General features: G+C 41.3%; 1 protein-coding gene across 1 annotated transcript in view; it reads left to right on the top strand.

The window, feature by feature from the left end:
• Positions 1–27,945, top strand: part of zzef1 (zinc finger, ZZ-type with EF hand domain 1) — a 51,573-nt gene that overhangs the window by 8,127 nt on the left and 15,501 nt on the right. Inside the window, exons 5-48 of the mRNA XM_049593200.1 lie at positions 49–248; positions 2,943–3,153; positions 3,263–3,379; positions 3,921–4,099; positions 4,341–4,439; positions 5,081–5,172; positions 5,265–5,410; positions 5,542–5,647; positions 5,900–6,118; positions 6,329–6,420; positions 6,562–6,776; positions 6,930–7,063; positions 7,935–8,005; positions 8,090–8,204; positions 8,306–8,471; positions 9,279–9,400; positions 10,118–10,240; positions 10,430–10,599; positions 10,693–10,774; positions 10,871–11,072; positions 11,176–11,309; positions 13,819–14,059; positions 14,184–14,263; positions 14,346–14,436; positions 14,526–14,994; positions 15,083–15,247; positions 16,158–16,277; positions 16,400–16,561; positions 17,181–17,313; positions 17,495–17,633; positions 17,755–17,920; positions 17,998–18,245; positions 18,527–18,699; positions 19,724–19,919; positions 20,053–20,216; positions 21,702–21,982; positions 22,151–22,325; positions 22,437–22,569; positions 22,655–22,881; positions 23,793–24,101; positions 24,208–24,308; positions 24,420–24,555; positions 26,625–26,984; positions 27,075–27,218. Coding sequence (XP_049449157.1) covers positions 49–248; positions 2,943–3,153; positions 3,263–3,379; positions 3,921–4,099; positions 4,341–4,439; positions 5,081–5,172; positions 5,265–5,410; positions 5,542–5,647; positions 5,900–6,118; positions 6,329–6,420; positions 6,562–6,776; positions 6,930–7,063; positions 7,935–8,005; positions 8,090–8,204; positions 8,306–8,471; positions 9,279–9,400; positions 10,118–10,240; positions 10,430–10,599; positions 10,693–10,774; positions 10,871–11,072; positions 11,176–11,309; positions 13,819–14,059; positions 14,184–14,263; positions 14,346–14,436; positions 14,526–14,994; positions 15,083–15,247; positions 16,158–16,277; positions 16,400–16,561; positions 17,181–17,313; positions 17,495–17,633; positions 17,755–17,920; positions 17,998–18,245; positions 18,527–18,699; positions 19,724–19,919; positions 20,053–20,216; positions 21,702–21,982; positions 22,151–22,325; positions 22,437–22,569; positions 22,655–22,881; positions 23,793–24,101; positions 24,208–24,308; positions 24,420–24,555; positions 26,625–26,984; positions 27,075–27,218 — 7,408 coding nt within the window. The remainder of the gene's footprint in view (positions 1–48; positions 249–2,942; positions 3,154–3,262; positions 3,380–3,920; positions 4,100–4,340; positions 4,440–5,080; positions 5,173–5,264; positions 5,411–5,541; positions 5,648–5,899; positions 6,119–6,328; positions 6,421–6,561; positions 6,777–6,929; positions 7,064–7,934; positions 8,006–8,089; positions 8,205–8,305; positions 8,472–9,278; positions 9,401–10,117; positions 10,241–10,429; positions 10,600–10,692; positions 10,775–10,870; positions 11,073–11,175; positions 11,310–13,818; positions 14,060–14,183; positions 14,264–14,345; positions 14,437–14,525; positions 14,995–15,082; positions 15,248–16,157; positions 16,278–16,399; positions 16,562–17,180; positions 17,314–17,494; positions 17,634–17,754; positions 17,921–17,997; positions 18,246–18,526; positions 18,700–19,723; positions 19,920–20,052; positions 20,217–21,701; positions 21,983–22,150; positions 22,326–22,436; positions 22,570–22,654; positions 22,882–23,792; positions 24,102–24,207; positions 24,309–24,419; positions 24,556–26,624; positions 26,985–27,074; positions 27,219–27,945) is intronic.

Raw genomic sequence — 27,945 nt, 5'->3', positions numbered from 1 at the left:
ATCGTGAAATTCATTTATGGTGGAAACTCGTCTCTTTTCTGTTTCCAGGTTGAAAATGAAACCAGATGTGGTTCTGAGACGCCTGGCCATCGCCGTGGCTGCTAACGACCACAGCTACATGCCTCAGCTGGTGTCGGTCGCCGTCGGAAAGAACCGGCGCTCCCTGCAGGAAATCAGAGACATCCGCATCCCCAGTAACGTCACAGGCTACGTAGCTCTGCTGGAGAATGCCAACATCACACACCCCTGTGAGTCACCAGCTGTCAGCGTGTCTGCTGCTCAGCTGAGTATTTATTTGTCCTCAGCTTGTGTGTTGATTCACTGATGCTGATCTATGAGTCTCTCTCATATGCACCCCGTCTGTGAAGACTGAGCACAGTGTCAGCTACAGAAAAGTAGCTGACACTGTGCAGCAGGGTTCACAGGTAGTTGAGTCATTTAGTGCCTCACTTTCATAGGCGTAGGTTTTTGGAAGGACGCAGGGGACACTTTCCCCTCAATATTTAGAACTCGTGCATTTATCCTCCCCAATAAAAGCGTGAAAGCAGCAAAGGGTTTTTATTATATTATTACCAACTGCTAGAATGTGACTCATAGATGCAACAATGCCTCATAAACTTAAGTAAGGTGGGTGTGGCAGTATGCCACCTCAACAGCAGAAACAGAAAGAAGGTGGAGCAACTATGCACAGAAGTACCATGAACTTTTCACCTTAAACTGGGGCATGAAAATTCATCAGAATGAAGGAAATAAAGGGTTTGAAACTCAAAATATCAGAACCCCCTCCTAATATGTGTACCCCAAATATTGAAATAAACTATGTCCTTGCTCATTTTGAATCCGTCTGGAAACCCCTTTGATCTTGGGATTGAATCCAGCCATAATCCAGGCACCACATCCAGGCACTGGTGTTTTTGTGTTTTTAGTGCTGACTGGTTAAATTCAAGATTCCATCTCCTGCCTCAGGTCTTAAAGGACCATCTGTGTAGCCAGTGGGCCACATATCCACCTTTTTTTAGTAGTTTGAGTAGGTTACTCATTGTTTGCTGAGATATGTACTAAATGTAAATGGGGATGGGAATTGATAAGATTTTATAGATACCAATGCCACTATCGAGTCTGCATATCAGTCCGATTCTTTATCAGTTTAATCATTGATTCCTGATCAAATGTCTTTGTGGGAAAAAAATGTATGATTACACAGGCTTTAAGTGTCAACAAAACTCTTTTCTTATCTCTGAGTCTGAACACAGTGTAGCTGCTTGACGCTGATGTTATTAAAACCCACTGTTGGATATTTAACCTCACTGACAGACGTGCTCCTTGGTTAGGCAGTCGTGTGTAGAGTGTTTTTTGTTTTGTTTTATTTTGTTTAAGACCCTGATTCCTTTATGTTTTGTGTCTGTTGTTCTGTTTTGATATGTTTTTTTTTTGTGATTTTAATTGTCCCCATTTGTACTTTTAAAAGTCCCCCTCTTTGCTCCAACAGTTTTTCATCCTAGTAGCTTTTTAAGGGCTAAGATACTCTGTGAATGAGGACTTAGTCTTAACTTTAAGGGGAAATTCTAAGGAAATGTCACAATTTTAAGAATTTTCTTAGAATTTCAGGAATGCCGTGAATTTTTATTTCACCTTTTTTTTAGTTTTAACTAACAAGACAGTTCCCACTGAAATACAGTATCTCTCCTGCCAGAGAGTCCTGGTCAGAATAGGCAGGAAAATTAAAGAGGTTTAAGAGTTTCCTAAGCAGAGGAGAAAATGGTGGAAACACAAAGAGGTAGGAGAAATATTCTCCAAATGCTGTATGACAGTGAGTAAATGAAATGCCACAGATTAGATTGTGCAGGGATAATATTTGTGGTCGATCTCATCAGGGATGCACACACATTTTCCACCTAACGTTATAACGCCAGAGATAAAATAATCACAACTCCAAGATATTTGGAAAACTGAATCTGAGTCTGTCTCAAGACAGAGTGATCACACTAACAATGACAACACGTGCAGACTCACAAAGGGGCATGTCTGTGACAACCAATCACATCTGTTAAAAGCAAGCATCACCCCTAGCAACGGGGTAAACTACAACTCCTCACTAAGATAAAAGTTTCTGTCAGAGTTGCTCCGAGAACTTTCCTGAATCACTCCTAAGCCAGGACTCCTTACTAAAAGTTTTTAGGCTAAGTTAGGAGCTCTCTGAGAGTGTTCTCAGAATGTTTGTGAATACGGCCCCTGAAATTTAAGCCCATGTTGCGTAGAAAGATGTTTCAGCACATAGCTGGTGTTTCCACCCTCACTTGAAATAATCATTTTACAGACATTACAAGCAGCACTGGCGTCATCTTTCAGCATGAACTAAAGCTGCACTTTCGACCGTTTCTTCCTATCCGCATCCCCCCTACTTGTTGCAAGTTTGCAGCAGCGTAGACAGAGTTTGACGTTATTCTGTTGCAATGCACAACTCTCAGAAAAACATGCTGGAATCGATAGGTTCGTAAGCATACCATTCTGATGAATCAGACTATTTCAGACTGGTTCTTAACTGGGACCAGTTCTTGATTCCAATCTCTAATATCGGTAAGTGAGAATTGATTGAGTCGGGCAACTGTCACCAAGAAAAGTCAAATCTAAGCAGAGGTTCAGGTGATGTATTTTGAAAGCAGTCCTGTGGGGTTTTAGCTCTACTTGCAGACTGTTTTTAAAAAATGATAATGTGCTTGGTGGATAAATCACATAAAGCAAATTAAAACTCGTCAGCTGGCTTTGTATTAATTTAATTTTTCTTGCTTTGCAGTACAAATGATTTAATTTGCGTCTCCCTTAAAATTGACATCTATTTTATGTTGTTCTCAGAGGATGAAAACTTGAAAACCATTAAGGCATTTTTTTCATGATGTATTCCATCAGTCTGCTAACTGTGGTATCTCTTCACCAAACCCCAGACATCCAGATTAACATTAAGCGGTGCCTGAGTGATGGATGTGACACTCGGATTCATGGCTTGAAGACACTAGGATATCAGATTACCAAGAGTAAAGAGGTGTCTGTTTCGGATGCTTCAGCCATCTGGTACCTGTCTCTCCTCACCTCCTTGGTCACCGCATCCATGGAGACTAACCCTGCGCTGGCTCACACTGTCCTTCAGAGCACACAGTAAGATGCACTACTCGTGGTTTTGCAGATGTATGAAAGCAAAGAAAGTTTGTTTGGGTGCTAAGGGTTTTTCTTCTGTGATTTTTTTTTTTTTTTTTTTTTCTCATAGAAAAGCCTTACGTCACATGCCACCGCTGTCCCTCACGCCGTCATCCACAGACTTCCCCAAGTTCTTCTCTCTGAACATCCTGGAGGAGGTGGATGGATTTCTCCTCAGGATAGCAGAGTAATGACCTACATCAGCACACTCACCCATCACTGAGCTCATAATGCTGACATCGTTGCAATGAAAACAGGCTGGAATCAAAGTATTGATTTAGTGGGCTGATGACACACTGTTTCCATTCCATGAGATGTACTGCAAATCCTTCAGTGGTGGACACAGCCTTTATCGACAACAGCAGCAACAGCATGACTGAAATAATCTCATCGGCCTCATCAGTAATATTACTCTAGACTGTTGATTTGTATAAGGGAGAACCCAGAGTTGTCCAGTGTTCTGTCTGAAACAGTTTGTTAGCCTAGTGTTAAATTGTGATGTCCCTGCTAATATATTTTAAGATATTGATAAGGGAAGAAAAATAAGGTGGTAAATTCCAGTCTTCAAGCTCAGCAGGAATTGCATGTTTCAAAGCCAAATTGACTACCTCAGAGTCGCTGTGATTGTGTCTTCTGTTCATACTGGCTGCAAACAGATCCCTTTCGGACACTGAGATTATTTGATATGACTAAAACTAACTTATGTTTCTGTCTTTGCTGATGTGTAGCTGCTGTGTGAGTCCTGATGCAGAGTTGACCCTCCTGGCGTTCGCCCTGGCCAGAGGCAGCGTGGCCAAAGTGCTCCAAGCCCTCTCCTGCATCAGCGATCATCTAGAGGCCGAGTACAAGGCTTCCTCCCTCATCATGTCTATGGCTGCCGTCAGGCTGCGTCTACTTAATCGTAACGGTAACGTGACCACCCCTCCTTTACTCTCGTTCACATGAGGCCATTTGAAATCGTAGACCTGAGAGAGAAAGTGCTGAGCCTACGAAGAGGAGATGCATTAGTGGACTCTGCATCTAGAAAATTGCTAATTCTGTTACATGCTGCAGTTCAGAGCAGTAGATTGCCTCCCAGTATAGAAATGAAATTATAACCTTTATGGAAAATGATTAACTATGTCATAATGCATTGTGTCTCATTACAGGGAAGCCCCTCCAGCTGCACCTGCAGGCCTGTGATGTGAAGAGTAAAGAGGAGAAATCAGGACCAGAGAACATGCTCACAGAATCCTCCACTGGAGACGGTACAACTGAGACCATCCTTATTCAATGAGAAAATAATAATAACAAAGTTTTACCTGAGCTAAAAATACCTTGTGCTAAAAAGCACAAGCAAGCACCTGGGCATCAAACATGATTGACAGATATCATTTTAATAGAATGCTGGAGAATAAATTACAGTCATATTTAGAGTAACATTACTACCTTTAATGTTCCTATATTTCATTTGGCGCACTGGCTGCATGATACTAACTAGCTTACTGTTTTCAAATTTATCAGATGATGTTACGAAGCACCCGAAGGTGGTTCAGTGTAGTGTAGATAATTTACAGCTAGCTGGCTAACCTTAGCTGAGGATGAAGGATCTCCTGAAACCCTCCGGGTTTCAACGCGGTGAGATGAGCCAGCTGCTGCAGCTGTCCCTATACATTTTGTCATAGTTTTTGTTTCGCTCGTCAACGTCTCATCTTCATCATGGAAAAAAGGTCGCTGACGAAAGTGAATACTGCTGTAGGGGAGCTGAATGCGCTTAAACATCACATCCTTCAGAATTTTCCAAACAACAGTTCCAAGTCCTTTAAATAGAAATCAGTCCGCTGATTGTTATCAGCATGAAAGTTGGGGACGGTCTCAGTTAAGTGTGAATGTTTTTCTTGCTCCAAAGGTTTTCTCACAGAAAGTGGCAGGAAGAGAGCCAGTGTGATCCTGTCAACAGAGGACCAGAGTAATTTCCAGGTCACTCAGATGAAGATCAAAGTAAGGATTTCACCATGTCATTGAGAATTTTCCATGATAGAGTGGATTTGTGTTCGTAATAACACTTCCTCTCTGGTTTGTGTGATAATCAGGTACGAAAAGGAGCCATCGGAGCAAAATGCGGCTTGGTGTTCGCGTACAAGGAGGAAGACCCTTTTGATGCAGAGAAACATTTCAAGAGGTTCAAAAAGTATGATGCATGGGACTACAAGGACTACAAAGAGTTTGTACAAGACAAGTAAGGATCCCTTTATAGCTGAAGAACACTTCCCATCTTTTAAGATAACACAGTGTAGGTACTGTGTGTTGAGATCTGCCTCGGTGGTTTACATGAATGGCTGACACATTATGCTGTCACCTGATCTGCAGTGTGAAGATGTCATCACAGTCGGAGGACGAGCCGATTGGCTGGTTTGAGCTAGAGGATGACTGGAATGATGTGGAGATCAAGCTGCAGCAGTGTCGCGTTGCAAAGGTACATTCTGCTGCACATTTTGTCTTTCATCCACACATCTGAACTTCATTATTCAACCCTTTATTCCAAAACACTGTGTTGTGGAAATTGTGTTTTCACGCTGCAGATTTTTTGTTATTCAAGGCTTCCGAAATACAGTAAAAATGCTGTTGCTACATGCTAAAGTATGCTAAATGAATCATCATTTTCACTTTGCTGTCTATATTAGGTAACTACACCTCTTATATATCATCTGTCTCCTTGTCTTCCCAGTTCCTGATGGTCAAGTTCCTGTGCACGAGGCAGGACTCTGCTGAGCGCCTTGGGGTGCAGTCCCTCAGCTTCAGTGGCTACCTGTGTCCCGGAGCAGAGAGGCTCGGAGACCTGGACGACCTCAATCCAGAGGGAGACAGCTTCGACTCTGATACTGTCACTGGCCTCTGTCTGCTTAACAAGACGCTATTCTTCATACAACAGCTCACACGAGACATGGTAAATATTCTAATCACATCACATCAACAAGTCTAAATTTTGCCGTTATTATATTATATTATGTTTTTTGTTGTTGTTTGTTTTTTTACATATTAGAAATTATAGTAGTGTTATCATGAACAATGCCAGTCCTGAATTTATAATGCTATTTGTGGTGTTTTTTTGTCTTTTAACGTTGAAGACTGTCTCTGTCACTCTTCATTTCTGCAGGATGCCTCTCACTTTAAGCAGAAGTATCTTCTGGACTTCAGTGGCCTCGGTCTGAACCTCTTCTGGAAATTCTACAGTAAACTCAGGGAGATGTGAGTTGTAGTGTTGTCACTGCTGTTTTTTTTTTTTTTTGCTCTATAGCCATTAATTCAGCATTAATTACCATTTGTCATGATCACGTTCATTGGTCAGTCACTGGGACACCTGTAATCGAGCATATGTCTTTCTCTCAGTGATGGAGAGGAGGTGTTGAAGAGCAGAGTCCTGCTGCTCCAGTTGATGCAGAACTGTTTCCCCATGTTGCCCAATCCACTGGAGCCCCGGGGCTCAGAGGACAGCAAGGGGCCAGATGAGGGAGCCACAGCTGGTCCGTCCACATCCAGCAGCTCAGAGCCTCAGAATGACTCTGTTAGGGCCGTCGGTGAACTCTACAACCATCTCTGCCACAGTAAGAACCTGCTGCCAGCTTTCATTTACCTGCACAAAGTTAAAAGTATTTTACTGGTTAGATCTGTTTGCAGAGATTTCTCGGAAAGTGGTAGCTTTTTAACAATGTGTCGAAACATATGCAGCAATAATATTTGTGGTGTTTGTGGTTTAGTTGTGGATGGTCCAGAGGGGGAGACATTGGTGGAAAAAGCTTTGCACAAGGAAACAGTGAAGGCCATTCTTAATGGAGCAGCTGTTTTCTTCCCTGACAAACACGTCAGACGGGACAAGCTCTTCAACATGATGGTGAGTTTATACAAACATCAGAAGGCGGGCAGATTGTGTCAACATCCAGACAAAATACTAAGATGCAAGGCCAAAAAATTCTTCAATGCAGGGCACAAGAAGATCTGTACACTGTTTGGCTTTAAATAAAAGGTTTCTTTTTCTTATTCTTTTTCTGAGGCAAGGTTTTGATCTACAAGAGCTTCCTCAGGAAAGTAAGAAAGAGCGAACAGGAACTGAAAGGTCTCAATACGTGTTGTGATTTGAAACCTTTCTTTTGGGTGATTGTGATTAATGACTACCTTATGTATTTAACTGTGACACCTGAGCCACATTGCTGATGTGGGCAGGGTTTTTGCGTTGCTGCCAAATTCACAGAAATTACATTGGAGACAGCTTATGGAAGTGAAGTCAATGGAACATTGAATTCATGGGCAGCAGCTCTGGGCCTGAGATGAAGGAAACTCTGAGTTTTCTGTTTCACAAAGCCAGTTCAGCGTAACCCTGAGTTAGTTACCATGGCAACATACGCTGAGAAGCAAACCTGCCGGCTCGCAGGTGCAGAAAAGTCATAGCTCTTAAACCTGTGAAAATGGGGGCAAAAACAAAAGTGTTGCATTTAAATTTTTGTTTAGTATATTATCTGGAGCAAGTGACAGTGATGTGAGTTGATTACTGCCTCAATAAGAAACACCTCTTCTCTCTTTTAGACGTGGCTGAGGAAGACCTTGTAAATCAAAAGGTTGCCTTGAAAAGAGAAAAAAGAGGAATAAACTATTGATTTGAAGCCAAACAGTGTCCAGACCGCCTTTCTTTGTGCCCTGCAGGTTTTATAAAAACAAAAATGAAAATAATGATGATAATAATAACATGATAATTTGCCCTTTTGCAGAAAAATATCACGGAACAGGATCAGCCAGAGTCAGTGAAGGTGACATTTGAATCGCTCTGTAATTACTTCAGGTGAGGACATCGTACATCTACAAACACACTATAATATTATCCAGATCAAAGTGGATTAGCAGCCCCTGTCTTTTGTCTGTGCAGTGACCAGGATCCAAGTGGCCTCCTCCTGCTCCCACCTAAAGGAGCTCCCTCAGACTTCGACATCAGCCCCATACTGTCAGTGATGGAGACGCTGCTACTGGTGGCAACAAGAGAGGTGAGACACGCAATGTCTCAACTATTCCCTTGTGTTATTTATGATTTACTATCTACTTTTCTAATGTTCCTCTCTCTGTTCTGCTGTCTCCCGTCTGTCAGTGTGAGGTTCTGATGGTGGATGAGAGCAGTGGAGCCAGCAGGACAGTGTTGCTGTCCTTGTTCTGGGCTCTGCAGGGCAGTCTGCTCTCCTGGTGCTACCTGCAGCTCAAGGGAGGAACCTCTACCACCATCGCTATGGAGCTGGCCAGAGACATCCTGCTGAAATGTGAGACACAGCAAGATGTTTGAGATTACAGCTTCCTGTTTTCAGGGTTAGATTCTGTGTTCATAATGGCACATAGCCTGGTGCTGATCAGTCAAACATGGTACTGCAATAGATAAAAGAACAGATTTTCAGAACTTACGGTGCACAGTCTGGTAAGTGGAGCAACTACCATGGAAAAGTTCCTACAAAAACAACAGTAGCATCCGGCCATGCCCAATAAGCGCTGAAGTTCACGCTGATGGGTAGAAACAGGATATGCTACAATTGCCTCCACTTTAGCACCCTTCCCGTGTCCAACCCGTTTAGATAGGTCACCATGACTTTACCAAACTCCCACTTGGCAAGGTTCAATGGCAATGATGCATGAGCAAGACAGCTAAACACCTGATTCAGACTGGATATGTGATTTTTCCAGTCATCCGAGTACACAACCACATCATCCAGGTACACATTACACTGTGGCACATCCCCCAGTACAAGCTGCGCAAACAGCTGGAAAGTTGCAGGAGCATTTCTCATGCCAAATGCCATGATGGTGTATTACAGGAAGTGGTCAGGTGTAACAAATGCTGAAATGTTGCTGGAATCTTGGTAGTTTATGTTTTTAGTGCAGAGCTGCAACGGCTAAAATACAATCTCAAGGAAGGAGTGGACTGTTAATTTGGTAACTGCTTAGTTCGAGTTTAACTATTTTAATTGACTGTCAGAGTGGATGAATTGTAGATATACTGTAATGTGACACTGAGTAGAGTTTATTCTTGAGTGGATAAGAGGCTTTCAGAGTGACCAAACGCTTTCTTTTAACAGATGTGGATCAGTTCCTGGAGAGCGTCAAAGGTATTCTCGGCTCCCTGCTGGAGAGGTACTCTGGTGCTGCAATCACTGAGAAACTAGGCAGCTCCATCCTCGCCACAGTCTTCAGACAGATGGTAATATATACTCTTATACATCTAACATGCTCTTGTCTCATGCAGGACTGGGCGATATATCATATGTACTCGGTGTATTGCACACACTGTTGTGTCATTTCCGTAAGCCGCTGGCATGAGACTCGCTTCGATTTTTCATTTGGCTGTCTCTCCCACGCAGACACAAACAGAAAACACTCACATACATACATCGCACACTCCCTGCCCATTCAGATCACTCTCCTGGTCGAGTTTGTGTGGCATATGAGGAGTGTGTTTTTGTACCTGGAAGAAACACATGCAGAACTTGGCATCACCAGGGAACAGGGAAACAGCCTGACAGCAAAACTGGTGAAGCACCAAAGCGAGTTTCTATGTGTTGAGTTCGGAAACAATGATGCAAGATGGAGGTGGATGAATTTGTTCCAAAAAGGAACCTCACTGGATTTATTGTCCAGCAGATGTTGAATGAAATATGCAGCAAAACCACTGCCACAAAAGGTTGCAGTACCGCAAATGTGTTTCAGCATTTATGAACACTTATGAAGTGCTTTACACAAGATTTCAAAACATGGAGATACATACAGTATTGTGTATCGCGATGTAACCTAAACATCTTGCATTATTATCCATAGGCCATATCGCCCAACCCCCATCTCCTGATTTTGAATTGTTTCCCTGCACAGTTACAGAGTTGACTGTGCTGAGTGAATTTAATATTTGTTGTACTCCTGGCAGATGATTTTACTCCTGGAGCTGTGCTCTCTGGACATCCCTCACAGTGTGCTGCTGAAGAGCTTCTCCTCTCTCGTCGAGCTGCTCAAAAGTCTGTCCAGTGATACTGGAGACATCTTTTCTAAGGTCAGTCTGAATTTATTTAGCCTCTTGAGCTCGAACGATTAGTCAATTAATCGATTATTCAATTGGCAGAAAATTGATATGCAGGTATTTCAATAATAGATTCATAGTTTAAGTCAACTTGAGTAAATGTACTTAGTTATATTCCACCACTGGCTGTAATAGACATTAATTGCATAATGTGACTGTTAGGTGGATCAGGAGAGCTGGCACCAGCCCCAGCAGCCGGTGGTGCTCAGGACCTGGAGCATGGAGTCCCCTCATAACTACGAGAACAGCCGCCACGAGACCAGCATCTTTGCCTGCCCTGGAGCGACCTCCTTTGAGGTGGAGTTTGATGAACGCTGCGAGACAGAGAAGAGGTGACTGATGGGAAATGTTAGATTTCTTTTTTTTTTTTTTTTAATTCATAGAGAGAATCTTTTACCCATCCTCTATGCTCCTTTTATTCACAGATATGACTACCTAGAGTTCACAGATTCTAGAGGTGGGAAGGTCCGCTATGACATGAAAGTTGGGAGTGAGAAGTGGCCAAAGGTAGGATACGATAACCCCTTCACTTCTCCATATGAAACACTGTTGTTGCTTAATTCCTTTTGCACATGTCTGCTGCTTCTCTCTTTGCTCCTGCAGAAGGTGACATTTGACGCCGGCCCTCAGCTCCAGTTCCTCTTCCACTCTGATAGCAGTAATAACGAGTGGGGTTATAAGTTCAGTGTGACAGCTTTGGGCCTGCCAGATATCACTATTTCGTGGATGTCAGACCTGCAGCTGCTGGTGGCTCGCCTGATGGGTCGTCTCGCTTCCAGAACCCTTGCCCTGAAATCCCCTCATGGTAAGACCATACATCAACTTCAAAAATTGTGTCATACCTGGACATTTTTTAGACCCTTGTTAATTAAAAGTCTGAGTTGTGTGTATTTTTCTTCCTGTTCCAGAGATTCGCACCGTTAAGGAGCTTCCAGCAGGGAAAATGTCCCATGTTCAGTCTTCTCCCTTATGGAAACCCATTCTGCGACACGGATTGTGTGAATCACGGGAGACAAATCAGACGAAAACACCCACAGACCAGGTATGTCATGAAATATGGAGGATGAAAAATGACATAAATAACAATAAATAAATAAACAAATACAGGATTAAATAAATAGAGAAATTAATAGATAAAATAATAAATAAACGAGTAAATTGATAAATTAGGAAATGTATAAATAAATGCCGATATAAATAAATATGGCAATAATAATCAAAAAATGCAGAAATATCAAATAAATAGATAAATTAATAAATAAATACGCCAATAAATAAGAGAATAAATAAAGCGGTAAATGTATAAATTAAAGGCGCTGTATGTAAGAATGTGGCCTAAACGGTTACTGCACTCAAATTCAAAATACTGCCATGAGTCGTGTCCGCCCCCCTTCCCCCACAGATTAGAGGTTGCTGGACAGCGGCACGCTGGAGACTGATTTGTTTGCCCACGGGCGGCTGCCATGGCAGGGCCGTGTCCTTGATCTTCGATTTTCCAGTGGACCGTTTTAGCAAGTCCGGCTTCTCTGCTGCTAACGCTGCTGCCGGGATACAGCTGAGGAAGAAGCCCGCTGCTAATGCTGCTTGCCGTGCTGCTGTAGCTCAGTCGTAACTGTAACTGATGCTGAGACTCTACTGAGACTCAGTGCCTCCACCCGCTCGACACAAGCATACTCGGGCGTACTATAAGCGGAGCGGACTCCGTGAGGAATGTCCGCAGTCATTCGGGCTTTCATAGTCGAGCGCACTTCCACGTTGTTCCGTTGAGCGGAGTCCACGTGGTCGTAAAATCGCGTTAAAAAAGTAGCTTTGCGTGCACAGGGCTTGCGGACGTCCACATTGAGTCTGCACGCACCTCCGCGGAGTCCGTTCTGCGTACGTTCCGCCCGAGTATGTTCGGGCCTTAATGCGCATGTCGGGGAGCGGTGAACAAACCAAACAACACAATGTCAGGAGAAATTGAAAAGATATGCCGTCTATGTAAAGTCAACTTGCTAATTAAGGAGCCATTACACGTTCAAGAGTTTTATAAAGCTGCTCAAACACCAAACAGAGGCTATAAGTGAGCGTCAGCGCGACAGACACGACATCATAGGACGATAGGATATGGACAAGATCGCCCAACTCTAACTGGTAGACAGCAGTGGGTGGCGCAACAGGCCAAAACACAAATTCAAAACATAAACATGATTTGCGGACCGTACATTTTTTTTTAAAATGCGAATATTCTGGCTATACTATTGTTATCTGTGAGATCCGTATGTTATATGAACATTATTCCTTAGTCTCTGTGACATATTAGGAGGATTTTGCGACTATTTGCTTTTGGGATGCACCGAAATGAAAATTTGTGGCCGAAGCCGAATAATATTAAAGGCTTGGCCGAGTACCGAATACCGAATACCGAATATTGTTGTTTAGTTTTTCATTAGTTTTTGCAGATGGCGCCCCCCGCCCCCCAAATTAGTGTTGTCACGGTACCAAAATTGGGACCCACGGTACGATACCAGTGAAAATATCATGGTTCTGAGTAGTATCAGGATACCACAGCGAAAATGAGGCAGATGTGCCTTTTGTCATTTATAAAAACATAAATCACTTTTCTATAATACATCAATGATATTTCAATGGAATAAATTACTTATTGACTTATTCATATTTCAAAAACAGCATCAATGAGTGATGAACATAGGGGGTATCAAAATAAAATAAATAATTGAAATAAAAATCAACCAGCCACCCTCCTCCCCTGACAAGTAAAGAACAGTCCCTTCATAAGTAAAGAACAGTCCCTAAAGTGCGGTGAGGTTTGTGGACCGTCAACGGCTCGTATCTCCTCTGACACATCACATACCTGTGTTCGGCTGGCTCGGCTGTTCAGGTACTTCTGGGCAGTCATGATGCCAAGAAGAGGATATTATTGGAGCCGACTTCCCGTCGCTGGTAAGCTGATGGCCACCGTATTTGACAGGAATACGTTACTGTCTGTGTCTGTGACCCCCGTTCAACCCACAACCGATGGGATTCGCCTTTCGTTTCTGTAGGCTGCTCGCACAGCGTGCTGAATGATTTAAGCCTATTTTGCTCGCTCAAAACTATTTTTACTCGCAAATGCGAGTGCCGTGACGGGCGAAAATAGATATGGAAAAAATAGATAAATACTGAAATAAATAAATGAAAGTTGATAATTAAACATAACTACATTCTACATTTTTTACAATTACATTTAATAACTTCTATATTTATTTATTAATAAACATATTAATTTATTTTTTGATAATGTTTGATATATTTCTGTACTTATTTATACATTAATTTATTTATATATTTATTAATATATTTATTGATGTATTCATTTTCACATTTTTTTTAAATTCTGCATTTATTTATACATTTATTCATTTAATTCTGTATTTATTTTGTGCTGTTTTTATTTACACATTTTTAATTTTTTGACACAAGTCATTTTTTTATCCTCCATACTTCCATTCTTAGGTTTATATTATTCTGATGTTGCTCTGATAATACCATGTTGTTCTTCTGTGTGACAGACAAATACATGGACTCTTGATGAGTTAACGAGCTTCCTGGAGGACTTTGCCCGTTGGAACCCTTCCCTGGAACCGACAGACAGCAGAACAAAGCTGATGAAGACCATCATGCACTCCTGCAGGAAACAGCCAATGAGGAACGAGATTGCTGCCGGGTCAAAGACAGACCAGGCTGTGAATGCCATTTGGGCAGTCATGGTGTACCACACACCAGCCCTCAACCATGCCCTGAAGACCTATGGTATTGCTCGGCTATTATCAGTGGTCATAGAACAAAAGCCGTTTTATTTATTGTGGTTATTTTGTGAAGTCGATGAACTTGGTTGACATGATTTCTCCCCTCTGTTTTGTCTTTGTATGAGTAGTTAATCAGGACTCCAAGTCCTGTCTAAGTGAAGAGTTTGTGCAGGTGTACTCACTGGCAGACAGCATCAGAACATGGATGGTGAGTGTTACTTGACATATATCTTTGTGTGTGTATGATCATGTTACTGAACTGTTGCTGATGATGTATTTTGTCCTGTCAGTTGGAGATGAAACAGAGATACCTAGTTGGCAAAATGAACGTTCCTGACGAGAAGGATGGGGGTCATGATGAGGTTACCATGGACACACTAGGTGAGGACTCATGGAAAGACAAATCCCACCTTTTCTTATCACCAACTGTTAATTATTTTGCTGACATGTCTTATTCTCTTCCTCTCTAGCTGAGATGTGTATTGAGAAGAGCCTCTTGCTCTTCAGGTTCGCCCCTTGTGGAGTACCCTGCCAGGATGGCGACTTCTCCAAAGCTGCAGAGGGCAGCAGTGTTCCACTCCTCCGTTCAAGCTCCATCTCAGAAGGGGACTTCCAGGCCAGCTGCACTCAGGGAGCTCAGTCTGCAGGGCCTGAGGAGGCCGTTGACCCTAAACCAGGACCGAGCCAACCCTCCTCATCTTCTTGTGGGCACAGCAGACAAGGCCACAGAGGCTCCACAGAGAGCCTCTCCTCCCAGCCAGGGGAACCAGCCTCACCCTCCGCCTTCCCCCGCAAAGCCCCGTTCAGTCGGGCGCGCCTACGTCTCCTGTCCTGCCGATCTATAGAAGAGCCCCGCATGACCCCCTCTGTCAAGGATCGATACCCAATGCTCAAACACATCCTGAACTTCATGAGGGACCAGGCTCTTACAACAGCAAGGTGACTGATGTCCACACTTCTATTTAGCATTTTACTTTTGTGTAATTGTAGCATTCAGTGATAAAACATCCAAATGTTTGTCCTGTAGCATTCTGCAGACGCTGTCCCTGAGCAAAGCCCAGGCTCTGAGTGTATGCAAGGTCCTGGAGATGGTCCAGCAATGTTTACATTCCCTGGGAAAACCACACCTTTTTCAGGCCCCCTGCATCCTGTTCCTTCAGGAGCTGTTGGCATGCCAGAAGGACTTCACCAGGTACTAGAGCTGCAAGGATTAGTTGATTGGTTGATTAGTTGTTCCAGAGAAAATCAATTAGCAACTGTTATGGTAATCGAATTATCGTATTAGTAATCAGGGATGCCAAGTAATTTGCTTTTTGGCAAACATTGCCTTTTTAACTTCAATTGGATGACTTAAGGGAATCATCCAGATCCAAAAGACTTTGTTTACTACTTAACATCTGTCTGTCTCTTATTGATCTGAATATTTTAAATTGAATTTTCTACTTATTTACATTTGCTGGTTTCCTGCTTCTTAAATGTTGGATTTTGATGCTTCTCTTTGTCATACATAATAATAAGCTGAATAGCTATGGATTTTTCCATCGATTGTTGTGGTAACAATGAAGGCATCACTAACTGTCTAGCTACACTGATGATGCGGCTTTCCAACACGGAAGTATGAGAAATAGAGGTCCATCATTTTGCCCTCCAAATGATGGCAGACACTTTATTTCGGCGTCTGTCCAAGGACTGTTGTTCTGCATGTTAACGTCCATAGTGCTCTGCTGATAGTAGCAGCATGGACTCTGCTAGTTGTGTTTTGCATTGCAAGTAACACAAAGGACACTTTGAAATTCGATATGGGGCATTTAGATTGAGACGCATCTGTATAAATCCAATTTTGCACTTTAAACCACCTCCAAATGTGGTTTGGGCCCACTTTGCAAAAACTGCATTTCTTGTGGTTTTGCTGTTCAGACTTTCTAAAATCAGTCTGGATACAATCTGGCAGTCTGAACGCAGCTCTGATCTCTATTCTAGACGACAGTATTGAAGGTGCCAAATATATATTGACCAGTATACATATACAGGTACATTTTGAGAAGGAAATAACTGCTAAGTGGAATTTCTTTGAACATTTTCTTTTGCTTTGTCTTTCCCAGTTATTTCTCCCAGTTGTCAGATAGCGGGCAGAAGCTGGGAGAGGAGGTGAGGTGTTCCTACCATCAGTTGGTGCTCATGCTGGTGGAGGCAGTACAAGGCTTCGGCAGCCTTAATGAAAAGTAAGCTCTTATCCTTGTACAAACTGTGTTCACACTGATGCACTGTAATGAAAAACCACCCGCAGCAGTGATTCGTGTAAAGTGTGCAGTGGTGTAACTTGACCCTTGTCACCGCTCTGTAGAGCTCTGCTGCCAGCCCTGTCATGTGTGCAGACTTGTCTGTTGCACCTTCTGGACATGAGCTGGGAGGTCCAAGACCTCCCTCTGTTCCTGAACATCAAGCTGCCCGACCTCCTGCTCAGCATGTCCCAGGAGAACATCAGCGTTCATGACATCGCCATCAGGTAATGTCAGAAGATAATTCATCACTGCACAGTGGAAATGAAATGCTTTTACTATTGATGATGAACAATAAGGCTAGCTAAAGATAGAGATTTTATTTTTACATTTTCACAAATCGAGATTCTGACTCTACTTCAAATCTCTTCTAAATATCAAGCTATTCTTCAATTTTCCATTACTCTCTTATTATTAGCACTTATTTTTTTCAGACGTATTATTATCATCAGCAGCAGCAGCATTTTTTATTTATTTATTTCTGTATTGTTCCCCTTTGCACACACATCCATACACACAGACACATGAGCCATATTTAACAGATTTCCCACTACTTAATTATGCTAATTTTATTTTGTATTCATGTGTAAAGTCATTACTGTTTTTTTTGCACCAGTAAAAAGTAAAAAAATAAAAAATACAGAGGAAGCAGTTCATTCATTCATTCATTCATTCATTCATTCATCTTCTAATCGCTTCATCCTCTTGAGGGTCGCGGGGGGGCTGGAGCCTATCCCAGCTGAAGAAACAGTTAATATTGACAATTTTATAAATATTCATGTGGTGTCCTAGCCACTTAAATTGCAGAGATGACAGATTATTTCTTTGGTTTAAATTAATTTCCAGTCAGTGGACGGAGGAGGATGAAATTGCAGACTACAAGAAGAACCAGGAATGGATGGACGAGTGCATGGACGGGATGTTCGAGAAGTGGTACGACAAGATTGATGAAGAGGACTCCATGGAGGACAGAAGAAAGGTAACATCAGGCATTGGCAAACAAGGAAAATTGTCTCATGTCTGAGCTTAGGGAAACAAATGGCACTTAGGATTAAACTTGACCACCCCCACTAAATGCCACTTAAGACTAAAACAGTTATTAGTGAAGCACAGGTGAGAGCAATAATGATAATGATACTTTTTCTTGGTTTTATCCACAGATGCACATGTTCATTGCACGCTATTGTGACCTGCTGAATGTTGTTATCTCCTGTGATGGCTGTGAGAGGATGGCGCCTTGGCACCGCTACCGATGTCTGCAGTGCATGGATATGGACCTCTGCAAGACCTGCTTCCTCAGTGAGCTCATACAGTCACACAGGAATATCTGGTGTCCTGGAGTTTAGAGAATCAGGACACTTTCATATAACTTTGATAAGTCAGAGCACAGCTGAATGTGAACATGTGTGTTTTTAACCAGGTGGTGCCAAGCCTGAAGGTCACGAGGATGACCATGAGATGGTGAACATGGAATACGCCTGTGACCACTGCCAAGGGCTCATTGTAGGCAGCAGGATCAACTGTAACGTCTGTGAAGACTTTGACCTGTGCTTTGGTTGTTACAATGCAAAGAAGTATCCCGACAGGTGACACATTTAATCTGATGCTTACCTTTTAGTGGTTTCCCTCTGAGTTTCTGACTTACTTATTTTCCCGTCGCTAGCCATCTGCCCACCCATCGGATCACAGTATACCCCATGGTGACCATACGGATCAGTGACCGTCACCGCCTGATCCAGCCCTACATCCACAACTACTCCTGGCTGCTGTTTGCTGCTCTGGCTCTCTACACGTCAGAGCTGAGCAGTCAGAAGCAGGTGGAAGGAGAGTCTTTGGAGCAGGCCGCTGTCCTGCAGACACACTGCTCCCAACTCATCACTGACTGTTTGCTCAAAGGGCAGACCGGCAAAGGTAAGTTCATTTTCATATATTACTGGTATTAAACATTGAGTATAAAAACACTGGTCTTGGCAGAGATAAGTTTCCTGTATCTTTCCTATCTCTCCTTCTCCTTCTTCCTTCTCCTTCTTCCTATGTCCTATCTCCTTTTTCACACATTTCTTGATGAACTTAGAACAATACATCGCATTACCATCAGCTGTCAAATTGTTTGTCCATGTCTCACATGATATCTCAAATTCTTCTCCACTGTATTTTTATGACAAACCTGTTCTATTCCGTCCTCCACGTAGGTCTGCGCTCCTCAGCCTTACTCGCTCTGCTGTCGTCCAACGAATCGGCCTCCGACAGTGAGCTGTGTCCGGTTTCTCCAGAATCCTCTCAGGAGCTCAGTACAGCCACTGACACTTCCTCACTGCCTGGCAGCACTGCAGCAGTCTGCTCCCCATCATCTCCCATGGACAAGGTGAGCAAGAGCTGTTTTAGGGTTATGTTAAAATAAAATTATCTCTGATGGGGGAGTGGATCATTATAGTGGCAGGAAGAAGGACAGAAAATAAAACCAAATAGAGCAAATATTTGTATGGTGGATGAACATTTACTTACTTTATCAATAAATAAATACAGGAATAAATAACTAAATACAGAAAAAAATGAATGAATACAGGAATAAATAAATAAATGCAGAAATAAATTCAGGAATAAATAAATACAGAAATAATTGAATAAATACAGAAATAAATAAATGCAGAAATGAATTCAGGAATAAATAAATAAATACATACAATATTAATTGAATAAATACAGAAATAAATAGTGTCAGAATAAATAAATGCAGTTCTACAAAAGTAGAGATAAATTTAAGATATTTATTTACTTCCTGTTTAATTATCAACCACAATTAATTTGTTTATGCATTTATTTTTTTCCATATTTATTTCAGCATGTATTTATTAATTTTTTTGTTTATTTATTATGCATTTATTTATTTCTGTATTAATTTATTCCTTTTTTATACATTTATTCTTTTCCACATTTATTTATTGTTTTTATTTATTTCTGTATTTTTCTATTTTGTTTATTTTCATATTTTTATTCATTTATTCCTTTATTTATTTATACATTTTTTTAATATAGATTATTTATGTCCATATTTATTTATTTATTTATTTATTTATTTATTCCTGTATTTATTTATACATTATTTATTTATTGATGCTTTAGGGATTTTTGTCCATAATATGTTGGTACTATACACATCTGTAAGTATTGCAAGAGTACATGAAGAAGGATCAGCATGTCATATCTTTAGATTCACAAAAAATCATGTCTGAGAATATTACAGCTGATGTACAAAAGCAGGCAGACATTCATATGTGTACTTGTTACATTTGTAATGAAGATGGACAGTATTTATTATTCTTACAGTTGAAGAGCTCATGCTGTTTGGGTATCAGTCTACTAAATTATTGTTTTTCTCTCACCACTAGAGTAAACCATCAGGTAAAGAGAAAAAGTCAAAGGAGGTGGGCTCTCCTCCCCCTGCTCCTTCAGAGGTGTTGTCCCCCCCGAGCACCGTAGAGGGGGAGAAAATGAAGCTGGTTACCCAAGACACCCTGGACTCCCCCAGCCTCAGTCAGACTCCATCTGTGTCCAGTGAGGACCCCCTGTCTCCTGTGGTCCGACGTAAGTCCAGAGAGATAACCATCACCAGGCTGGTTTCTTTGATTTTGTTTATCGAGGGTTATGCCTTATCTTTTACCTGTCTGGATCAACCTTCTATGTTTTTTTTTTTTGTTTTTTTTTTCCCTCCCCTCAGCTTCAGAGGCCGCTCCAGGAACAATCAACTCTCCATCATCTGATGTTGTCAAGGAGACAGACGAAAGGCTGCCACAGGTTCCCCTTCAGGAGCATGTGTTCTCAGAGTGCTCCAGAGAGAGGATCCTGGGACTACTGGCAGCCATGCTGCCACCAGCCAAACCAGTATGTCAAACCACAGACCATTTTTTTTGGGTTGAGATTCTATTAGTGGGGGGTGGTGGGATTATTGTTATTATTTTTCTAATTTAATGATACACCTCCTCGAGAATTGAACTCATTATTATTAAAGCGCAATTCAAAGCGTGTATGAATTAGGGATGTTCCTGGGGACTAATTTCCCTGTCAACAAAACGAAAATTTTAATTTAGACTAGTTGACTAGTCTAAAAAAAGGAAAACACTCAGAAAACAGTCAAAATTTAGCATAATTTATTGTTAAGTATTTGAAACATTGTCCCAAAAAATATTGTGTGCCTTTGAAGCCTTTAATCACAGTCTTCAACAACCATGTCGGATTTTAAATACTACTGAAGTACGAGACAGTTTATCTGACAACACTCACTTAAAGTTAACAAATAATATAACATCTCAAAAAAGATGAATTGCTGCTGAATTCATTTTCCAGATCAAAGTGCTGCCAAACTGTGCTGGTTTTGCAAGAGGACATCTCTCCTATTTCCAACCCTGCTGCTTTAAACTCTAGTCTACTGGAGCATTACTGCAGGGAGGGGGACTGCTGTCTGACGGCTCTGTAGCCCCCACTAGTGACGAAAGCTGCATGACAATGAAGCGGCCTTGTATATGAATAAAACACTAATAGGTTTAACCATCTAATATTTCTGGTGACGACTAGCAAGGGGGTGGACGTTTAATGGTTAAGACGGCTGATCGCACGCATCCCTAGTACGGATAGGCAGTTGGAGTTGGGCCATATGACGCACTTCTTCTGATGAGTCCTTCACAAAGCATTTATCGATTAGTGCTTAAAAGCAAGTTTACTGAAATCATATTTGAGAACTCGACAAAAAAACTGTGTTGTGCAGTTTGGATGTATATGATCATCTAGTAGCATAGTTATTTTATCTCACTGTTCATTTGGAGGCTGCAAGCGGAGGCAGTCCTACATCTTCAAATAGTGTCGGACAGCCGTTGTTCCCGTCTTTACAGCGTATTGTTTATCAAAGATCTCACAGTGATTTATTTTGTTCAGTTGAAGAAAAGCAGCCCATAGCTTATAATGTTTCAGTAAAAAATATTTTTTACATTAAAGACAGCAGATGTCAGAGGATGCACACAGCACACACACCTATGCAAATAAATTGGCAATCGCCAGTTGTTGGGCTGACGGTGGCTGATTAGAAAATTTAAACATATCGCCAAACCTTGGAATCTTCAGCTTTTGGGAAATATGCCCATTTGCTTTCTTGCCAAGAGTTGCGTGACATTGGGTTTGTATGGACAGATATTAAACTTAAAAGTAAACAAATGCACCAAAATCTATCCACACTTTGTGAAGGTAAAACACTAAATCATTTCGTACCCAATACCCAGTCATGTTCCTGACATGTTCACTACTTACAGTATTCCATCAGTAGTGTTATCGTGTTATCTCCAGATCACATTTTCATGCTCTCTCTTGTGTCCTCAGGGCAGCACTCTGTCTCTGCCCAGTCTCAACTCCATCCTGCCCAAACTCTTCCGGGCAGTTATTTCCAATGCTGGCTCTCTCAACGAGACCTACCACCTCACCCTGGGACTGCTGGGTCAGCTGTTGCTTCGAATCCCACCGATGGAGGCAGACGCTGCCGTCACGGAAGCCCTCGCAGACAAATATGACTTACTAACACAAGGAGAGGCGGCGAGTTCAGACACCCAGGGCTGGAAGACCACCCAACTGCTCCTCAGCCTCGGGGCTGTCTGTTTAGACAGGTAACAGAAGGATGACACCAGGGAAATGTTTTGTGGGTTATAAATCTATTTTCTTAATGACACACCTGCACACGTCTGCAGTTGTTGGCACCTACATGGATTTAACTAGTAAAAATAAAGTAAAACTAAACTAAATAGTCTTTTCTCCTCTTCTTCTGTGTTTTGCAGTCGTATTGGTCTGGACTGGGCGTGCACAGTGGCAGATATTTTACACAGTCTGAATGCTTGTCATGAGTGGAGCACCGTCATTGCTGCCTTCACTGACCACTGTATTCAGCAGCTGCCACAAACTCTCAAACGCACTAACCTTTTCACCCTGCTGGTGCTGGTGGGCTTCCCCGAGGTAGGTGAAACGCTTCCCACTGTATAGAGTTGTACACTGTGCTCCGTGCTTCTCTGAGGGCAGCTGTGACTCCTCTGTGTGTGTGTGTGTGTGTGTGTGTGTGTGCGCCAGGTGCTGTGTGTGGGCACCCAGACGGTGTTTATCGACAACGCCAATGAACAGCACAACATGATCTTGCTCAAGCACTTCACAGAAAAGAACCACGCCGCAGTGGTGGATGTTAAGACACGCAAGAGGAAAACAGGTTGGTGCAGTCGTGGCGCTCTCTAATAATTTTGTGTAGAAACTAAACATGGATTAACCCTGTGTGTGCTTTCTCCTCTTTCTAGTGAAGGACTACCAACTCATACAGTCTCAGGATTCCACCGCTGCCGGTCTCCCGGGGCAGTTAGAGAGCCAGGGCTCCTCAAAGGCCCTGCTCAGCCGCTACCTGAGCAATTTCACCTCCATCATCAGCCACCTGCTGCAGACCAGCCAGGACAACGGCTCTCCTGATGCTGTGGAGGCATCCTGGGTTCTCTCGTTGGCCCTGAAAGGCCTCTACAATACACTGAAGGTACCTGCCATGACTGCTATGGTGGAGTGGTAATGTATCTCATCACCACTCCGTAATCTTTGTCTCAAGTGTTTTTATTGTAAGGATAAGAAAACATTGTATTGTCATGCCTCTTTTCCATATAAACAAACGTCAAACAAAATGTCAAAAGACATAGAGAGAACACACTAAAATAAATAAATACACAAACAATAATGATTAGAATAGTGTATTTATTTATTTATTAAAAAATAATTTACATAAAAAAAGTGATTAAATAAAGAATTAAAAATACAAAGGAAGAACACACTTACAATAAATAAATAAATAAACAACAATAATTATAATAATTAATTAGTGAAAAATAAATGAAATTATTATCATTATTGTTGATATTAATATCAATATATTAAAAATAAATGTATTAATTAAATAATTAAAATGACAGATTTAAAAATAAATAAGATAAATAAGTGAAAACAATAATAATTATTATTATCAATAATAATAATAATAATAATAAATAATAATTAAATGGACATGGGGCAAACACACCTAATAAATAAATAAATAAATAAATAAATAAAATAATGATTATAATAATATAACAATAAAAAATAAAAATCATTACATAAATAAATAAGTGAAAACAATAATTATTATGGTAATTAACTGATAATTAAAAAGACTAGATCATGATAAGAAATCAAAAACTGAAAATAACATAATTAAATGAATAAATAATGCAAAAACTATGAAAATGATGTTAATGAATTAATTGTGAAAACATATACAACAAAAATAATTTGAACAATTTTATGATACATCACTCCAAAATCAGAGATGTTTTTCTAGGCTGGGAACAACTGGTCTAGATCACATAAAATAATTCCAGAGGTGGTTTTCTCCCTTAATTTTGTCCTCTTGTGTAGAAACATGGAGTAGAACAAGCTCAGGAGGACATCCAGCAATCAGGACTGACCCAGCTGCTGGTGAGGAAGTGCAGCAAAGGGACAGGCTTCAGCAAGCTGTGGCTGCTGCGAGATCTGGAGATCCTCTCCATCATGCTCTACTCCTCCAAGAGGGAGATCCACTCCATGGCCCAGGACCCAGAGAGAGACCAGAGAGAGCAGGACAAGGAGCACGACTCGGACCACTCCAGCTTCTGCGCTGATGACACCGACGTCAACAAGCCCGACCCATTGGAGGGTCTCGATGAGGAGACAAAGATTTGCTTCCAGGTGATGAGTGATACTGATCATAATACACGCAGAAACATTCAGTAGGATTTGATAATCTAAAGTCTTTTTTTTTTTTTTTTTTTTTTTTTTTTTTTTTATAATGCAGATTACCCACGATGCCTTAAACGCCCCTCTGCCCATCCTGCGAGCCATGTATGAGCTGCAAATGAAGAGAACGGACTCCTTCTTCCTGGAGGTGCAGAAGAGGTCAGACAATTTCTTATTTTTAATTTACTCTCTTTATACGATCCACCATGCTAAAGGTCATATTTTACGATCTCACACTGCCTCTCTGTTGTGCCTTTGTGTTATTTTCAGATTTGATGGTGAAGAGATAAAAACTGACGAGACAATCCGAACCCTGGCTCAGAAGTGGCAGCCTAACAGGCGGCCTCGCTCTGAGGAGAGGAACACCAAGGCTGTGGACACTGATATGATTGTGGTGTCATGCATGGTGAGTTGTTTAAACGTTATATGCTTAATTATGAATTGCATGTTTGGCACATTACTAGTGCTGCAACCAGCTAATGGTTATGTTTGTTACCAATTAATGCGAATAATCATTTGGTCTACAAAACACTAGAACCCTATGGAAGCCGAGAACAGCTGTGCCTGCAAATGTTTTTAAGCTGTTATTGTGAGATCATGAGTTACTTATGTGTTATCGTGAGATAATAAATAATCAACCCATTATCACATGAAAACAAAAGGTAGTTTCCTCTTATTAGTGTTTATCAGACATGAGGAGTGTCATACATACAGTCAGTATTTATAGAACACCCACAAAATGTCACATACTTTCACGCCAAGAAGGAACGCAAAGCATTTCTATCAGGAGAGACAGAAGAATGAAATAAAGATGAAGTTTATTGAGGAATATGAGTGTACAGATTAACAGATGATTTGTGCTGATAAGATTTAACAAAAGTCTTCTGTGCTTAGGACAGTTCCCTAATTTCTGGCACACCGGTAACACTGATGCACACACTCCAGCCCAGTAGGTGGCAGTAATGCATCTAAAGTTTGTTTGCCAGCCGCAAAGAAGATGTACAGGATGTATTGAGTGATGTCAGCGCAGAAGAAAGTTTGGTGAACAGTTATGGAAGACGAGATAGCATTGCTTGACTTGAAGAAAAAAAACTTCTCAATGGCAGCTTGGATAAGAGCATGGTTATGTGCAAATTGTGCAACAAAGAGTTTTCTTATCACCACTGCACTTCAAGCCTACGGTATCACCTCAATGCAAAGAGAGCATTGAGGTGACCAGAGTTAATGTTAGCTACAACAGTCCTGGTACAGGCAAATGGTGTGGCCAGCCCACAGTAGACCAGATGGTGGGGTTCAGAGCCAAAAAGTCTTAAAATGTTAAATATAATAGCGATAATTGTTCTTTGAGTTTTCACTTATCTGTGATTGTAGTACACAGATGAAAAATGCACAGATAAATATAGAGGAAAAATAAACATTTTTGTTGTTCAAGTTCACGTATATGTCATTGATTCAGTTGTCAACCAAAATTTATTTGAATTGAAAAACTTTGCATATTGTGTCAAATACTGCTATTTGATAAAAATGCGATCAATCGAGATTAATTAACAACAAAAGCCTCTAATTGATTAGATCAATTTTTTTTATCGCGTCCCACCACTAACCTTTAGTAAATGTACTAGTGTCTCTCTTGAGTTTAAGAACTACACTTCCCGGCATTTGCAGGATGGAGAAAAGACTGTTTTCCCTTCCACTGACCCCGCCCTCACCACGCCCCTTAACACTGACTAAACACAGACTATATCTAAGACAGCATGCATCTAATCTGTGGCTATTATAAAACGAGATTGTCTGCTTTAATGAAGTTAAGTGCACCAAACAGAACTACACATTTATGCCTTACTTTTCAGTTATGAATCATCCATGACAGTCATGACTGTGATCCTAAAGGCTGAAATCAGGTGTGATCAAATAAACCAGACGCTAATTTTTGAGTTCTACGTAACTATCCCATGATCCTGGGAAAACAAAAATTGTGACACATTATCTCATTATCACGAGAAATCAGCCTTTTGTTTTCTCAATAATCAACATAAATTAACCCATTACCACAAGAAAAAGAGCTTTGTTATCCCGATAACTACATGGACTTATGATTTTGAGATATTGGCATTAAAAAAATAAATGCAAACACGGCTGCTCTTGGCTTCTGTAGAAAACAGTGAGCCTGAAACAATATTCTGTCCAACTAATATTTCCAAACCCCAAAATATTAAGCTTACTATGATGAAAGACCAAGGGAAGCAGCAAATCCTCACGTTTGAGAACCTAGGAATATCATTATTATTATTGATATATATTATATTACTATTATTTCTTATCAAAATAAATCCAGTAATCGACTATTCATTGCAGATCTACACATTACCAACATAAACATTACTAATTATGACAAGAAGAGTTAGCTTACTCTGCGATAAGTTTGGAGGTGATGTTTTTAATATGTCCGTATTCTGATCTATCCCCTCGCCTCAGTCTAAACCCAGTCACTGTGAAAAGGCCACGGAGGAAATCAACGTGGTGGCCCAGAAGCTCATCACAAATTCAGAGAGCGACTTACAGCTCAGCTACGCCAAACAGAGGCGCACCAAAAGTTCAGCGCTCCTGCACAAGGAGCTGGATGTGCGAAGCAACCGGGCAGTTCGTCAATACCTGGTGAAGGTCAACCAGGCCATCGCCACGCTGTACGCCCGCCACGTGCTGGCCTCTCTGTTGGCCGACTGGCCCATGGAGGCGGCGCTGAGTGAGGAGGCACTGGAGCTGAACGGTGCCTCGCACATGGCCTACATCCTGGACATGTTGATGCAGCTGGAGGAGAGGCCGCTCTGGGAGAAGGTGGAGTTTGTGTTGTGTGTAAAAATGTGATTTCCACATATGAAACTTTTTTTGTTGGATTAATGATTGTAATAATCCATTAATAAACAGATTCTCCAGAGGGTGCTGAAGGGGTGCAGCCAGAGTATGCTGTGCAGTCTGTCCCTCACTGCCTGCCAGTTTATGGAGGAGCCGGGTATGGCTCTGCAGATCAGAGAGTCCAAACACCCGTATGACAACAACACTAACTTTGAGGTGGGTTTGTCCTGACATCTTCTCAGTTTCGACCTGTGAACTGGTCACAAAATGTATTTGACTAACTTAAGAAGACTTTACAATAGAGCTGGTTGTTGGTACAGATGATGGTTTGGTAACAAACCCTCACCTTGTTTCACACAGTCTGTTGTACTGACTGAATTATATTGGTAACACTGAGTATCGATTTTACAAATTTTAGTACCTGAGAGCGCATCTGGGTTAGACAGTAACTTACCCTGTGTCTGGACTGCAGGCTAATCAGACACTCTTTACACTCACAAGTCTCATGCAACAGATTCATTCTTATTTTAATCTGTGCAGCTGTCTGCATCGGCTCTGTGCAGGTTCATGTCTGGCTGCATCTTACAGGCATCACCCCAACCTGAAGGTTTATTTAAGCATCAAGTCTGTTTTTTTGGACAATATGCACATAAACAAGAGATTGATGCTCAGTGAAATGGCACTGAATAGATATATATTCATTAGGAATGGGCATTTTAAGTAATTTCCTTATTCAAGTACTGGCATTAAGTTATTAAAGACTACTCGAATACTCGTAAAAATGTAACTTAGGAATAAGAATTGTGAATTGTCCAACAATGGAAAACAAATGCAAGTTGAAAATCATTTATTGAACAACCAGATTTTGATTAGTTTATTAAACCATAACATTGAAGGTGCGAAAAATCAGCAAACTTTCTTTTGCTGCTGTTACATAGAAGCA

The sequence above is a fragment of the Epinephelus fuscoguttatus genome, linkage group LG12, assembly GCF_011397635.1.
Source record: "Epinephelus fuscoguttatus linkage group LG12, E.fuscoguttatus.final_Chr_v1".
Lineage (NCBI taxonomy): Eukaryota > Metazoa > Chordata > Actinopteri > Perciformes > Serranidae > Epinephelus > Epinephelus fuscoguttatus.
This window is presented reverse-complemented; position numbering and strand designations above follow the sequence as displayed.